The sequence below is a fragment of the Cheilinus undulatus genome, linkage group 4 (assembly GCF_018320785.1).
Source record: "Cheilinus undulatus linkage group 4, ASM1832078v1, whole genome shotgun sequence".
NCBI classification, from domain to species: domain Eukaryota; kingdom Metazoa; phylum Chordata; class Actinopteri; order Labriformes; family Labridae; genus Cheilinus; species Cheilinus undulatus.
The window spans coordinates 12,988,680-13,005,666 of NC_054868.1; the positions used below are offsets into that span (position 1 = coordinate 12,988,680).

General features: G+C 38.7%; 1 protein-coding gene across 1 annotated transcript in view; it reads left to right on the plus strand.

The window, feature by feature from the left end:
* Nucleotides 1-15,376, plus strand: part of vwa11 (von Willebrand factor A domain containing 11) — a 37,819-nt gene extending 22,443 nt beyond the window's left edge. Inside the window, exons 3-18 of the mRNA XM_041784244.1 lie at nt 1,569-1,705; nt 1,786-1,930; nt 2,071-2,164; nt 2,521-2,649; nt 3,593-3,779; nt 3,867-4,036; nt 4,330-4,442; nt 4,558-4,674; nt 4,763-4,936; nt 5,051-5,183; nt 5,294-5,446; nt 7,121-7,213; nt 9,131-9,402; nt 9,548-9,681; nt 12,003-12,162; nt 12,269-15,376. Coding sequence (XP_041640178.1) covers nt 1,569-1,705; nt 1,786-1,930; nt 2,071-2,164; nt 2,521-2,649; nt 3,593-3,779; nt 3,867-4,036; nt 4,330-4,442; nt 4,558-4,674; nt 4,763-4,936; nt 5,051-5,183; nt 5,294-5,446; nt 7,121-7,213; nt 9,131-9,402; nt 9,548-9,681; nt 12,003-12,162; nt 12,269-12,649 — 2,592 coding nt within the window. The 3' untranslated portion in view covers nt 12,650-15,376. The remainder of the gene's footprint in view (nt 1-1,568; nt 1,706-1,785; nt 1,931-2,070; nt 2,165-2,520; nt 2,650-3,592; nt 3,780-3,866; nt 4,037-4,329; nt 4,443-4,557; nt 4,675-4,762; nt 4,937-5,050; nt 5,184-5,293; nt 5,447-7,120; nt 7,214-9,130; nt 9,403-9,547; nt 9,682-12,002; nt 12,163-12,268) is intronic.
* The last annotated feature ends 1,611 nt before the right edge of the window (nt 15,377-16,987 follow it).

Consider the following 16,987-nt stretch of genomic DNA (forward strand, 5'->3'; position numbering starts at 1 on the left):
GTTAATGTTTTATCCTGTTAGCGGTTGAGTTTTATTTTACGACACTAATGTGGCTTTCAGCAAATATTCTCCTAGTGGACAGCATTGTTCCTCGAGATGTCTTGTAATAACTTTGATGACTCCTTCACTTTCATCCTCTGCCCTTTTGAGGTTAAATGTATCATATGGTGTGCATGATACCTGACATGCTGACTGATAAGCTGAGATCTACAAATTGTTTTAGACAATACCAATATCAGCCAATAGAACCTGAAAGTTAAAGGATAAAAACAGAAACAAACTTCAGTCCAAAAATATATTTTAAGTAATGAGGATGAACAACGAGCTTTCATGAATCTGTTGGTCCTGCCTATAACCTCATGCATGCATAAGGCTAATATTTACAGGCAATATATCAGTTGCAAATATTGGCAGACAATGTCTTTTACCTAATGACAATGCTAATTTATCTTTTCTAAATATCTATTATGGGCCTGCTATTATTGGGGTAAGACCCTGGGGAATTATGTTAGAAAGGATCATAGGTGATTTGAATCCCAGCCGCTTGCACATGAGGTGCAACCTAAGCATTAAAACATCAGTACCTTGATCATTAACTGTTTAAGCCAATGTCTGCCAATACCAGTATCATGCTGATAATACTGTGCATCCCTAATTAATTGATCACTGGTTTGATCATTTGGTTCATGAACTAATGCCATAAATACAACAAATACACTAACCTGACACACCTGATAGACTGTCCTTATATCCATTACTTGGATGTATTCCACATTCATCTGGGAAACCTCCAATTCAATGCATTTGGAAGGACAAAACTTTTAAAGAAAAAATCTTGGAAGGTGATTGGACAACTGTTCTGTCTGTCACACCCATTACAGGCCAATCAGAGCCACAAGACAAAATGAGGTAGTAGACAGCTGCGGTAGTGAGCTAGTGCTGTCATAGTTTATACATGGTGGAGCTTGTTGGTAGATGAAATTCATGCTGAGGCCAGTCGGTAGAAGTGCAGAAGTATCTTCCCTGCCAAGAAAAACTTTCAGTGGAGTTCTTTGCTCCTCTTTTTTAATTATGAAATGTTGCAGATTTGAGCTTTGCCAGATGGATCTGTCTGATGATAGACATGGAATCTGGCCAATCCATCTGCTTTACAAGGTTATCATGGTACTCCCTTTAGACTTATTTTAACACTGCTTAAACATCAAGATTGAATGATGAACAGGGAATATTATCAGCAATGATAATCAAATTGATGTTGAGAGGCTGTTAGCATACCCTGTGAGTTATATAAGCAATAGCCAAAAGACCCTTGTGTCTCATTGTCACATGGCTTCAGAGTCTTAGATTTTTATTTTCTTGCACCATAATGTAGATTACAACAGAAGTTGAAAACATTAGACTATGATGTGAACGACCAGCTCTAGTCTAGGGTTCCATGACCAATATGTTCTGTATTTTTGAAAACCAGATAGAGCCTGTCAGAGCTTCTTGCATCTCTGAGGATAACCTAAATACAAAGCCATTAGTTCCTATAACCATAACCTTCAGCTTTTGACTCCTCAATGCAGGGTTCATCTCCTGAGGAGCTGGTCCAAGCTTGTCTAGGTCCCTCAGCACCAGGACAAGTGTCTGGAGAAAAATTTCACTCTGCCCTTCAACAAATCTACACCCAGAATGGGCTGGTAGACCGAGACTTTATCAACAGGTGAGATGAAGACGGTAAAGGGGCAAATGGGACTTAATGTGTGTATAGGTTTAACTGTGATTTTTCCTTTACATTTTCAGTGCTCCACACCACTTCAACTCAGAGGCCTTTCTTGAGGGACGTAGGCTTATCACTGAGGGTGTTGTAGCCATAAAGGCGAACATTCGTAGTGAGAACTTCCAGGCTGCCAGGGAGACGCTGGGCAGAGTACTTCACACGTTGCAGGTAAGGAAGGTGAAAACACAGGCCTTTATTTTAAGAACAAACTGGATTGAGGAAAGATCATAAAGTTCACTTAACAGTGTGGACTAGTACAAGATCCAAATTCATGAACAACAAATGTTAATGTCTGAATGCTACGTCAGGATTTCTACAGCCACAGTAACTGGGTGGAGCTTGGATACACAGAGCCATACATCAATCTCATACGCCCAGACCTTCCACTGGAAAACCTTGCAGGTGGGTTGGTGTGTTGTATGTGTTATAGTCTTATTAACGGAGGGCTGTGCTAACAGTTGACCAAGAGGAGTTAAAGAACATAAAGTTGGCATCATGTAGTTGTACTATGGCAGGGCACTGAGGAGAATATCTATAGCCAGGTGAGTTTATTATTGTGGCTACAAAAAGTTTAAGATTATAATTTACTGATGAATGTGCCTTATCAAGAGATAACCATACAGATCCAATGTAAATTAATTATTCTATCAAAGTTTAATAACACAGAACTGAAGTTAACCTAAAGAAATACAGTGATGCACATTGTCATAGATTCATACTGATTTTTCACTAGTCTCATGGACCTTTTTCTTTGGCAGATGTGGACACAGCTACCTGCAGGGACTGTGCCAGTGGAACATGCCCCAATCCCATCCTCCCAAACATCCTGAAGGAGAAGAAACTCACATCTGGCTATATGGGGATCTTCTCTGCTGCCAAGCCGAAAGGTATCATCCTCAAACCCCTTTTAAATACAAATGCTTATATTCTGTCCTACTCACACAAAACAAAAACCCTTGAGGTCTGTACTTTCTCTGAAAAATAATAACCTCAGCCTTACACATTAAAATTAGCATTTTGGATCTGAAGTAAACACCACAAAAAGACAAATGTGTGACGGTGCTTTGCCCCACCCTTCCACCCCGCAATTGTCTCATTGTCCTGAGATAAGAGAATAACAGAGTATAAAAAAGGAGATGACCAGAGGCATTGAGGGGTCTTAGTCCATTTGGGGTGCCAGCTTGTGTTATTTTTCCTCATCCAAATTCACTGACTGGTTTGAACTACTTCATCTAATTCATGAACTTTAAAGATGCCACTAGATCATTGGTTCCTAACCTGGGGTCTGGGACCCCCAGGGGGGTCAAATTAGATTTACAAATATTGACAAAAAAAACATGATGAAACAGTTATTAAGTAGTTTATACGAAGGTCTTCATATAAGAAAAGCATGCATAGGCCTTTTTAGGGTTTTATCAGTGAAACAATTAAAATCTATGTTGATTTTTAAAGGCGTTGGACCACTTTTTCTTCTCTCTTGGGTCCTGGGGTGCTCTACTTTTGTTAGGTACATATAGTGGGGGCAACACAGAAAACTGGTTGGGAAACAATGCACTAGATGGATGTTGTTACCTTTGGATTCTGCTAGTTGTCCAATCTCTGTCTCTGTCTCCAAGTCTTTATGATCAGTTCAGCAAAAATGTTAACACTGAATCTTCAGAATTATGGATGATATTTTCTCAGAAATAGAGGACAAATGAGTGCATATCCTAAACTATTTCTTTTAGGCCTATTAATCAAATAATTATGCTTTACCACACACATCGCTCTATAATTGCTTTCAAGACAACACAAAGGTCATCAACAAATGTGCCCCCCGTCCTCTGCCAGGTAAATGCAGCCATGGAGGCGAAGGTGACCTGACTGCAACAACAGTTCCTCGTGGAGGCATTAACAAAGACGAGCGTCGCTCAGACAGCGCGGCCCTCCACACTGCTGCTGTGAAAGCAGCAACAGAGGCCAGCCTCCAGCTTCTGCAGGACATCCGATTTACTGCTGGAGACAAGGACTTTTTGAGGTACATATCTCAGACATGGAAAACATTTAGTTTTATGGTGACAAAAAATACCTAATCTAATATTCTTTACTCCTTATTTACTCACAGAATGATGGGGATTGCACGCTCCTCTGTTGTGTGCTTCGTTATTGACACAACTGGCAGCATGAGTGACGACATCGATGAGGCCAGAGCAGTAGTTTATGAAATCATTGACAGCAAAAAAGGAACTCAGGATGAGCCATCTGAGTACATTCTTGTGCCTTTCAATGACCCTAGTAAGAAAATGTCTACCTTACTGATAAATTAAAGGAAAACAGTTGTTTTTTTAGAGGTGGTGTCTGGTAACACAACTGGATCCCAGTGCTGAGCTGTATAGCTGTTTACTTGTCATAAATGTGATTTTATGTGACACGGGTCAAGCAGACTGCAGAGGATCTGTATAAAGGCTATTGGACAAAACATGATTTACAGAAAGATGCAACAACTCAAAATATTTGGAATAAAAGATTCTTTGGGCAACGAGTTATTACCCAACAGCCTTAAATTATGTTTTTTTTTTCATATGTAGAATTTGGACCTTTGATCAAAACAACAGATGCTGAAACTATGAAAAGAGAAATCTCTAAGCTAACAGCTGCAGGGGGTGACGATGAGCCAGAGATGTGCCTGTCAGGACTTCAGGTACTATGATTGTGTCAGATTTTAACAAGGCTGGTGACGTTCCCAATTTTTTTTACAGGTTTAGTAATGATAGTGATCAACACAAACTAACAAAGTTTTTATTTTATTTCACTAGTTGGCTCTTACTGGGGCCCCTGACAGCTCCCACATTTATGTTTTCACTGATGCTACCGCCAAAGACATTCACCTCAAGGACGCTATTGTTGCACTAATCAGGACGACCAAGTCCACGGTAAATGTTGACACACAGTAAGCCCTATCTTCACTGGGTCTATTTAAGTGACTTCAAATAAAAGCTGCATATTTAATAACCTCGACAGGTGTCATTTTTTATGACCGGGGGAGCCAGAAGGAGACGTCGTTCTCTTACACGTGGTTCTTTTGAAGACTACAAAGACCTGGCTTTGGCCTCTGGAGGACAGGCCATCCAAGTGTCTAAGAACCAGTTGCCTCAGGCCACAGATATCATCCTTGACACCTCCACTTCAGCACTGGTGAGCCTTTAAAGCTCTGATTCTGTAACATGTACTGGAGATTTTTCTGTTAAACCAGTTGGGAAAAATTGATTTTTTTTTAATATCCATTTTGCTCCTCTTGTTCTCCCTCAGGTGACAGTTCTTCAGCGAGCAAGGAATCCAGGGATGCAGGAAACTTTCCCTTTTGTGTTGGATGAATCTCTAAGAAATATCACAATCTACATCACAGGAACATCCATCACTTTTACTCTGACCAACCCTGCAGGTAACAAACTATCCCTGATGACATTTTGTTCAGTGTTAATGGTTGATATTCTGTCTAAAAATATCAATTTTATAATTTTTTTGAGTAATAATGCAGACTAAAAATTCCAGGTGTTAGCCAGAGCCATAATGAGGCCAGTGGAAAATTGGGGACCATACAGACTGTGGGGAACCTGAGGAGAATTAGTCTCAATGCTGACAGAGAGATGGGAGCCTGGCATATCAACATCAACTCCAACAATCCCTACACACTGAAAATCACAGGTCAGATACTTTATATTTCTCTTAATTATGCAGAGCATTTCTGAATCAACACTATGTTGAGATGATTGTGTTTCAGTCAGCAGTAAATGCTAAAGAGACTTGTGTAACCATTATAACATCTGACTACTTGGAGCACTTTTTAAATACACTCACCCTTTTACTTCACATTCACAGTAAAGATAGCCCTGCAGAGTGTCCAGCAATGGGAGTTGGAGCTCAAATAAGACCTGGGGATCAAACCCACGATCTTCTGACTAGAGAACAACCAGTTCTACCTGTTGAGCCGTAGCCACACCAGTATGTTTCCTAGTTAGGCTTTTTGGTTAATGCAAACCGTTGAGTTTACACCAATGTATTCCTCAGTAGATTCATTTTGTAGTTGGAGTGCCACAAAAATCCATCTTAGGACCACTGTACATCAATGATCTCCTGTTGGTGTGTGAAGGTGCAAGGACCCTGATGTAAGGGGAAGATGCAGTCTTGTATGCATGTGGGAAAAATCCTAGACAAAAAGTTATGAAGTGGCTTCATTATCTCTGTTTTGCTTGACAAAAACAGTAACTAAGCATTTTTTTTTAAATTAGCAGAAACATATAGTTTTTACAGGATGATGGAAAAAGTGTGCCATACAATGAATAGCCAACTTTTGGCATATTGAGGGCCAAGTAACAATCAGCGCCTCTAGAATTTATTTGAATGCTATGATCATTTTACTTGCATTCCTGTATGTTGGTCTCATGCAAACAACAGTCTTAAAACCCACTCTGCAAACAAGCTCTGAATATTCTGAATAAGAAATCCCAACAGTATCATCAGTGTGGTATACTTGAAAAATATAAAAAGCGTAGCCAACAGCATCCCCAACCATGGCTATGCCATTACACAGTCTGCTTTTTCTTTTAAAGTGTAGATTTTTAAGTATTAGTTTATGATTATACAGTGATAACTTGTGGACCCTTAACCCTCAAAGTGTTACCATTATCTCACAGCTGTTGGTCAAATTTATTTTGGTTTGAAATCATGAAAAGTTATAACCTTGCAAAGCAGATGGATTCACCCGTTTCCGTGTTTCTCACTGGTGAAGCTATCTTGCTAAGTGCCCATCTGAACCGTTTCGGCCTGGTTAGAAAGTGACAGGACCAATCAGCATCAAGGGGCAGTGCTTTTGGGCGTGGCAGAGTTGTGACGTATGCAAGCAGAGAGAAGAATCCGGTGCAGTTATGGCTGAAGACATTAGCATGGATGCTGCTAAAGCGCTGGTTTTATCAGAACTTGACATTTCTTCATTAAAAGGAGAACAAAGAACAGCATTAATTTGTTTTCTTTTCAAAAACAACAAAAGTTGTGTACTGACATGTATACATGGTACAGTACATAGTTTGTGTTACGCAGTTCTCTACGGAGTTTACTGCTCTGTAGTGGCGCACCTCGGTTGGGGGCTACGTCAAGTGTTTTGTTGCTCTAATTGGCCTGTAAAGATGTGACAAACAGAACGTTCATCCAATCATCCTCCAAATTTTTTTTTTTTCAAAGACTGCCCTTTCCCAAACGTTGTCTTTGGGAGGTTTACCAGATGGATGTGTAAAACACATCCATCTGCGTGCCATGTTAGAAATGTTAAAGAAGTTGTCTTAAGGTGTGTCTGTTTAACGGTTTACTGTCTTTTATCTCTAGGCCAGAGCACCATTACCTTTATCTATGACTTTGTGGAAAGCTTCCAGGGACCTCACCCCGGCTATGCAGTGCTCAGCGGGCGTCCACAAGCAGGTACACCTCATGCAATAAAATGTCACATAACAGAAGCATGAAAAAAAGCTTCTATAATGGAATGGTGTTTTTTAGTAATTTAGTAAAAATGATTGCTCAAATACATTAACATTTGGGATCCTTTTAAATGTTGGTTGGAACATTTAGTATGATGCAGTGTGAGTTATTTATCCTTGTAGCATTAAGCAAAGCAAATTTAGTAAAAATGAAACATATTGTATTTTTAAGCAGATCTATCTAAATTATTGTTGAATCACCTGCAGAAATATGAAAATGTTTTATTTTTATTAACTTAGAATAAGCCTTTTATTTAAACTGAGGGAGGATCTAACACAAGGGTTGGCACAAGAAAAGGATTCATGTGCAGACTTGCTTGGGTTATTCAAAAAGGCAGGTTGTTTAATTCAGTCGAGTTCAAGTAAAAAAAAAAAAAAAAAAAAAAAAAAAGCAGATAAACCAGGCAAACAGATCCAGAGGACAAGGCTAAAGGCTGAGTCAAAAACACGAGTAGGTCTAAGGCTGGAGGGAAGTCACATGGGGGAGACCGCTACAAACTGGCAACATGGGGGAGCACACACTGGGATTAAATACACAGACAATCAGGGGCTGATGAGACACAGGTGAGGGTGATCAGGAGAGGAGCAGACACATGAGGCGGGAAACACGAGGAGTAGGATCTGAAAGACAGAGATGAGGGTAAGTATCTTCAAAATAAAACAGGAAATAACTAAAAACACAAGGAAAATAAACACATGACCTCAGGTAACTTGACCAATGGTGTCAGGATCTCCTTCATGGAGTCCACCCATCTTGAATTTTTATTTATTGCATGTTCCTGCAGTACCACAGAAGGGACCAAATGATAATAAAACAATTTTACATCTTCAGGTGATTTAACACTACTTAAATAGGCATACTTATAAATATTGTGTTCCATTTTTGTCAAGTTGTTTTTTCTAAATGTGACTTGGCTAAACATTAAACACTGCAACTTTAAGATAGTACAATTTCACCATGTCTAAGAGGCAGATGTTCAGTTTTGAGCACCCAGAAACAATTCCGATTTTGAGAATGGAAGTATATGCATGCCATTAAATCTTTCAAATAAAAGAAAGCTTTACTCATTAGGACACCTGACGCTAAACTGCAAAGTATCTAAGAAATTAAAGAATAGACAGGGAGAAAATATTTACCCCTTACACTTTTGTATAGGACATTAAAGTGGTATAAATAAGTGTCCTTCCACCAACACTGATTTATACCGTGAATTTCTGGCCACAGCAATCTTGGATGGTCACCATAACTGCAGAGGTAACACTGCAATGTCTACTGCTGGCTGTGTAGTTGCAGAGGCAGTTGTATCATAAACATTACACAACTTCTGATAAAAACACATTAATAAGATGATCGTAAAAGTAGTTAGATTTTACATTTTAGACATCACTGACCTTTGTCATGTCTAATATTTTTTCAGAAATAAAGACGCTTGGCAGTGCCATATTGCGATGAAGCAATGATTAGATGCAGCATTTACATGATTATGCTCGCTATTCAGTGAGGAAACAAGATTATTTTATGTATCCCTAAAGGATGATCACTCAGAAAGGCTAAAACCATTATACTTTTCTTGATCTACTTCTCTACAGGTAATTTCTGTTGTCCTTTACATCATTGTCAAAAATAGAAAATACATAGAAAGTAATATTAACAGAAGAAAAGAGTTGACCTCTTTAGTTCATTCAAACGAGGGAATGTTATAGTAAGATTCTTCAACAGTATTGCAGCTTGTGAAGAGTTGCTTTTAGCCAAGATTTGTCAGTATATAACTGATGTTATGGTTACTACTCATAGAGTGAATCAATTCCCTCCTCTTCTTCCCCCTTAATTGATTTTCATTTCTGTCTTCTGGAAACCCAGGCCAGCCAGCTACTCTAATGCTCTCAGTAATGGGTAGAAAAGGCCCGTCATCATTGTCTATTGGGGCTGTTGGTCTGGTGACCATGTCTGGCCCTGAGACTGTCAGCAATGGCACGACAACTGACATGGGCACTGGAGACATCCTGGTGACTGTGGATGCAGTTCCTGAGGGGGAGTTTGTGGTCAGTATGAAAGGAACCGACAAGATGTCAAACAGTCTATTTCAGAGGCAGTCCACCACCCAGATGTCTGTCTCCAGGGTCAACATACAGGTTGGTCTCTTCACTTCCTCTTTACAGCTGATGTCTCTTTCAGGTTTTATCTTAAAGTATGATTAAAGTTTACCTAAGCATTAGTAGTTTAGTTTGAGATATAAGAACTTGATTTATTCTGTATTTTTCTTTCTTTTATCTCTAGGCTGTGGTAGACAGCAGTGCAGAGCCTGGAAAAGCCTTCCAGCTTCCCTTCAGCATCAGGACCCAGGGCCCTGGAGGTCAATATTCAATTGCAGCCAAAAATGACAGAGGTATAAAAATGACCTACCCAACCAGGTGAGTAGAAGCAGCTTAAAACATTTTCTTTGAAAAGTAGCATTATCAACAGTGTGATCTTCCTGAATCTGGAGTTCCTCTTGCTGTTGCCTGTGGCTGAGGGTGAAGCTGCATCTGTGTAGAGACAAAAGAAAGTGCAGCCCCTCCCAAAAGGTTAGGTAAAGGCCACGGACGGGCTCAAGGCATCAGTATACCTATAATAATGTAGCTGTAACTTGAAAAAACCCAAAACAAAACAAAACAAAACAAAAAAACAAAACAAAACCCAAAAAAACAAAAAACAAAACAAAACATCAGCCACACTTTCACATTAAACCTGTTCTATGATTACACTCTTTAAAGTGTATTAGGCTGTTGAAGTAATGTAATATTTTGCATGAATCTAATCCAGTTTTGTGCTTCAGTGGTGGAAGTTTACTTTTGTGGGCTATTCAAACTTGAAATTGCAAGTTTATCCTTTAACATAGAACTTAGCTCAGGTAAAGTGCACCAAAGTCACCTCAGTGATTGATTAATCTTCAGCATTTTTCCAGCATGCCTTTAGGCAGTAGACACCATTGCACCATGAAGGAAGTTACAGCCTCAGTTAGAAAACTCACACCTGTGGGGTTTAACTTAAACATTGTAAGACAGATACACTGAGCTCTCTAGAAGTACACTTTGGGGGTTAAACGCACCTTTCAGTCTTTAACTGAAAGAACAGACAAGGCCGGCTACACACTAGATGATCCTCAAATCTTATACAACTTTAGAACTGTGAAAGTCCATGGATACAAGGACAGTTTCAAATGATCTTGTATCTTTAAACCTCTGAACGCACACCACAAATCAGCCAGACTGTCAGATCACTGGAGACCACAGACCTGACGTGACTTCCAAATAAAACAAACAAAACCTTAACATGGATGTGTGTCGATATCCTCTTGCTGTCCCTCAACAACAGGCAGCCCTGGGATGTACTACAGGTTCAGCAAAATTCTTAAAACAGGGAAAAGAATCAGGATGAAATCCTGGCTTGAAGGAAGGTAATTGGTGAAAGTACATATGACCTGGCTGGTGACACTGCCTGATCTGCTTGCCTTCATTGGTTGTTGTGATTTGGAGCGGTAAAACAATCATGTTGATGCCACACACATGAGGATTATTCAGACAAATAATCGTTGATTTGTCTAAAACAGCTCTTTCAGTTGTATTTGTCTGCATTAATACGCCATTTTTACTTTTAAGAGAACAGAACTCATTCACTTTAAAGGATTTTTGGAAATTATACTCAGATTATTTGACAATAATCCCTTAATCTGCAATTTCCCAGAATGCCTTGGGGCATTAGTCACTTAACTTCACAATGAATAAAGTTACTGACTCAGTCAGAAAGTTCCCAGCTATGGGAAGAAATATATAATGTCCAGTACGACTATGATGGAGGAGGAGTTTCTTGTTGGTGTACATCTTTCACTTATTGTCACATGTATTCCCATAAAAGGGACTACCTTGTGTGGCATAAGTATTCAAGATTAAAGTATGTGATAGAAATAAGGGAAAACTGCAGTGGATGAAGACCACATAGCTGTACAAATATATTCTTTTGAGTTAAATTTGAACAGAATTTTCAAGTATAGTGTGGGAGCTGAAGATCTTGCTGCATTGGATTTAAACGTGTATGTTTGCTTGAAGAGGAAGAAACCTCCACAGGACTCTGACGTAGAAATGATTAAACAAATACTTTAATCCACAGTTAGTTAAATCCTCTTACAGGAGTGTTCAAAGTTATGTTCTCCAAATCCTCAAACTATACTACAGTGAGAAAAACATGTGGTTTGGTCCTTTGGCCCTTGATTAATCCTCAACTGACTGAAGTCACTTCGAAGCTGTCTTACTGCTCTCACAAAGCATATCTTTCTTTAATAAACATTGATTAAATGTAAGCAATTTTAGCTGACTTTTTTTTTTACATGCTTTTATGAAATTACCAAAATAAATATTAACTTTTAAAACCAAAAATACAGCATGAATGAGCTTATTTAATGTCTTAGACATGCATAAATGTAACTTGGAACACCAAATATGATTGGTATCGGTATCAACAGAGGCAAAAAATAATAAAAAAAATAAAAAATAGAGCTTCTGCCAGGCCGTTAAACTCCTCTGTGAAGTAGCCAATTGCTGGAAAGTGAAAGTGCTATTGTGGGTAAAGAGGGACTATGGGGTTTTCTGTGGTTGTGTGATTTTTAAAAGTTATGGCCGGGCTGACCTTTAGGCCCAAATACCTTGATCAGATTTTTATTTCATGTACTCATTGTGTTTTTTTTGTTTGCTGACAGCCTCACCTTGACAACAGGACTATATGCTAATGCTACTTTGACCCTGACTCCACCTGCCAGCATGCCTTCAGGCACTGATGTTACTCTGACACTGGAGGCCAAGTCAGCCAGTGGTGTTGACTCCAATTACGCAGTATTGAGGATATCTGTTATCACCAAGGTAACCAGACCCATCCTATAGTTGCATATGATTGAATCTACAATAGGCTTTAAACATGTTTCCATCAATTTATTCATTTTGTCTTTGCTTTCGCTATTTTTTCCAGGTTACTGATTTTGTTCCACCTCAGTGCGATGTAGTTAGTGTCCTCGCTGATGACTGCCCTAAAGATGTGTCTCAATGTGGACCTTTCCAGTGGGAGTTTTTGGCCAACCTTACAGACAGTAACGGCACTGGAATAGAAGCAGTTACTCTGCAACAGGGCAGTGGAAACCTAACCTACACCTCCTTGAGTGCTCCGTTTGTTCAGGCAAACTACACAGCCTCCTGCTGCTCACAAGTTGTTGAATTTACAGCTGTGGATAAAGTCGGCAATGTGGGCAAGTGTTATCATTCAATTGCCTATTCTGCCGGCCCTCCTGCCTTAACCCTTTCTCTGCCACTCTGGTTGTGTCTGCTGGTATCAGCCATCATAGCAAGGTCTTAAAATGTCTAGGTGGCATCACTTTCAGTGTGAACGCTGAAAGGGCAATGGATAATGTTTGGTTTTAAAGGATTTACTTGTATTGCATTGTTTAACATTGACCAACTTGCTACAAACCCATCTCTATGAAGAAAACTAAATCTAACATATCTAACATAAACATAGCATGATTACTAGCATCCAATGCTGTGAGGGGCTGGAAGGGGTACGTTTTAAACAGGCAGGAAAGAAACAGTTTATAATCTGAGCAGGGGCTAGGTCACTTTCCCCGTTGAATCATTTTTACTATAGAAATAATATTAATGTTTTAAAAAAGAGTTTCAGGAATCCTCTTTCTATCTTTCATTTTAAAAAAATTGACCACTGAAATGGAAAATTAAGAGGGGTGAAAAGTACGTTTTGGAATGTTGGTGAAGGTTTTCAGTCATCCACGCCATGGTTTACAAAGCTTGATCGAAAAGCTTTGGATAATCTTAACCAAGAATAGTCATCTATTGACCAGTAGAATGCTATTGATCTGGCTGGTCACCTGAGAGTCATTGATGGAGTTGTTGACCTAGTTTCATCTGGGGGTGTACCCCCTCAGCCTTCTCTTAGAGTCACAATAAGATGCTGGGTCACATGATCCTGGGTGGGAGTATTCTTTTGACTGTTGATGAAGGGAATTCAGAGCTACATTGTGTATTGGTGATAAATAGTGTCTCGGGGCACCACCTCTGCTCAGGGATGTTTTTTCCAGGTTAACAGAAAGCTTTATTGTGTTTTTCCACCAAGCAGTCCTGTTCAGCTCAATTTGGTACAGTCAGAAGTTGCATGCATATCCACTCTCAGAAAATGGGAAAGATGCCGATTTTGGCACTCTTCTGTTCCAAGCATACCTATCCCACTGTAAAGGGTCAAGCTAAAACAACTGCCGCCGCCTACCAAGTAACGGTCCGGTTAGGCTGACAAACACAACTGTTGTGTTTCTGAATGCAATTTGTATTTATCATTTCTTTATATCAAAAAATAATTGCAATTTGTTTTCTGTGACTTTTGTGGAATAAAATTCATATAAAGATGTGTAATTATGTGACTCCAACTTGGTGTTTCACATTCTATCCATCTATCTATCTATCTATCTATCTATCTATCTATCTATCTATCTATCTATCTATCTATCTATCTAAACATAATTGGACCTACCATTCAGGCAAAGGGAGGAAGCTACCTCATTTGTCATCTTTCTATTGCACTGAAGATTCCCAAGAGCACAGTGTCCATGGTTCCATAAATGAAACAAGTTTGGCACAACCAGGACTCTTCCAAGAGCTTGTCGTCAAGCCAAACTGAGCAATCAGGGGAGAAACCTTAAAGAGGTGACCAAGAACCAGATGGTTTATGTGGATTTTGTTGTAAACTCCAAGCAGGATTTCATGTGTCTTAGACACATTCAAAAAACGATAACTGAATAATAGCTGTGTGGTAAAACAACATGCAATAGCTCAAAATTGATTTGTGGTGTAAGTACTGATATTGCCAAAAGAGTGGGTATATTTTTTCATTTTTGTAAGTTAAACATGGCCTAGAGACATACTGAAATATTCATATGTGGTGACTTTGGGAATGATTCTGTCAAAGAGATGTAATGTTCATGAATGATCCGAATCTTTTGAACGGCTCTTTAACACGAAGACGGGAATCGAGTCAAAGTTGTGAGCCGTTTGTTTTTTTTATCCATATGTTTCACACAGATGCACACACAAGCTCCTCCTTTGCTACTTCACTGTGAGACTATTATACACCCAAGGACAGTTCAGGAGTCCTCTGCAGGGTTTAACTTTTTTACAAAGCAGCTATATGCACTCCAACAGGTCATCAGTCCATTGCAGTATTAATACTAGTAGAACTAATACGCTGTATGTACATTTTTTTTTCATTTATTATAGTTTTATCTATTGTTCTAATACTTGAAATATTGTTTTGTCAAAGTATTGTATTTTTCTATCAAAATATTCTTGTGTGAAATGTTTTCTCTAAAACTTGCATTAAAAACAGGTGTACTACATACATATATGCAACACTAACAGTACAGAACTGTTGCAGAATGTGGTACTTATATTTTTCTCTTGTTTACAAAATTTTTTAAAGGCGCTTTCAGTGATTTTATCACCAATAGAATATATATTTGTGTGATGTCTATGTTTGAATGATTCTGACCCAAATTGTCCCCTATCAGTCCTTCCAGTGATTATTTCTTGGATAAAATGAGTTAACGCCTGGCTAGCTCTTTAAAAAATAAAATAAAAATTGAGCCAGTTTTTTTAACGGTTCTTTGACAGGAACAGATCCGCAAGAGCCATAAATCCCATCTCTATTCTGTTAGATGTGATGAGGAAGTACTTTAGGCTATTTTCAATCCAGATTGGTACATTTTACATTTTTATGACTGAAAGACAAGAAAATGAGCTATATGGAAATAAAAGCAATTCAAATTTTCACATTTTAAAAAAAGGTCCCAAATTCTGCACGTTTATTATCATGCATGTTTTCTTTAACTCTTAACAAAAAATGAAAAACTTACTTCAACAATGTTGTTGGATTGTTAAATAGTTTTAACAAAGAAATGAAAACATGTTTCTCTGCCTTTTGTGACAATTTGTCTTTGCAAACAACAACCACAAGGCTGCATTTCAGTTTAGATCAGATTTGAATGTACAGAGGTATTTTACAATCACAGCTGATGTTAAAATGAGCCCCACTGTGTCATTACATGTTGGACTTGAATTAAGTAGGTGTGTCTGGATACATCTGATTAAAAAAGTAAATTAATGCAACATGGCCTAAGTCCTCTGTTGAGTCATCCTCATAAAGTGCTTTATTATCCTTATAAACTTAATTTCAACTGACTCATGTGAGTACAAAGGTTTCCACTCATTCCACTTTTTCTTAATCTGAGACAAAGGTGGTATGCTTTCCTTATTTCTTTTCAAACCTTCCTGCTTTCATTTCTTTTTTTTAAATTATGAATACGTCACATTCTTTAAAGAAAAGGCTAAATGCATTTTCCTTACGTCTTTTCTGCTTTTGATTCCTGTGGTGTCGGATAATTTTTTTTATCCATTATCTGCTCATATTTAATAAGGATGTGTTTTTTGGGTATACTCCTAAAATTAAAAGTCCAGCATCCATTAGAGCAGAGGTTTTGAAAGTGTGAGCTGAACTGACCCTGGGGGGGCAGGGGGACCACAGGACTTCAGGGGATGCATGGAACAACCACAAAAAGGTGATTGGCAGATTTATAGTTAATGTAGACTCCAATATTAAAGTAAGGATTTTGCTGCATTGGTTCCGATGATGCTCAGAGACCAGTGTTTAATTAGCAAAGAGCTACAAGCTCATGACAGCATAAGGCTGTGTCAGCACTGGGCTCATACTGAGACAAAAGCACAGTCTAGAGACCAAACCAGGGGAATTTTTTTGACAAAGAGTAAAAGGAAATTTGGTCAGAGAGATATTTAGTGGTGTTTGGCACTGGCAATGATCAAAAGCAAGTACTAGGTACTGTGTACCAAGTACCGGCTAAAGGTGGAGGATGATCTGCTGTTATCCAATCCTTTATCATCTGCACAGACGCAGATCCTTAGTTTTCACTAAATTATAGCCTAAAGCATAAAAACCAGGTAGCGTAAGCCATAAGTTCATTACTGAAAACAAATAACTGCCTGGGAGAGATGGATATTTGAGAACATATACTACAGAACAAATATCAAAAATATAAAATTGTTAAAATAAAAATGCTTGAAGATGAGACATAAATGTTTGAAAAATATAACATAGCTGGTTAAATCATATTTTTGTGGGGGTGGGGTCCACAGAATAAATTATCATCTCTTGGGGGAGGCTCACTTACCCACACTCTGGAAACCCCTTCAATAGGGCATTAATTCCCTACCAATCCCCCTTTGCCCCCTCCCCCCCAGGGTCAAAGAGGGGGAGGGGCAAAGATCTCAGGGGGGCACAGGGCTTTGTTTGCTCTGAGGCAGCCAAAATAAGATTTGCACATATTGCCTAAACTATGATAAAACAGTGAAGTAGTCTATAAAAAGCTCTTTTGAATAGAATAAGGCATGCTGGTCTTATCTAAGGTTTAATCAGTGAAGCGATTGAAATGTATGCATCAAGGATCCATAGGAACCTTCTCTTGGTATGCAATTTTAAAATCTTCCCTGTTTTTCTTTTCTTTCAAACACAATGACAGTAAGCCCTTCGACTAAGTGCATATTGTACAAGGAAATCTGTGGCCTGTTCCAAATCTTAGGTGATGTCTTGAGTTTTGTTGTAAATTCTGCACCAAATCCT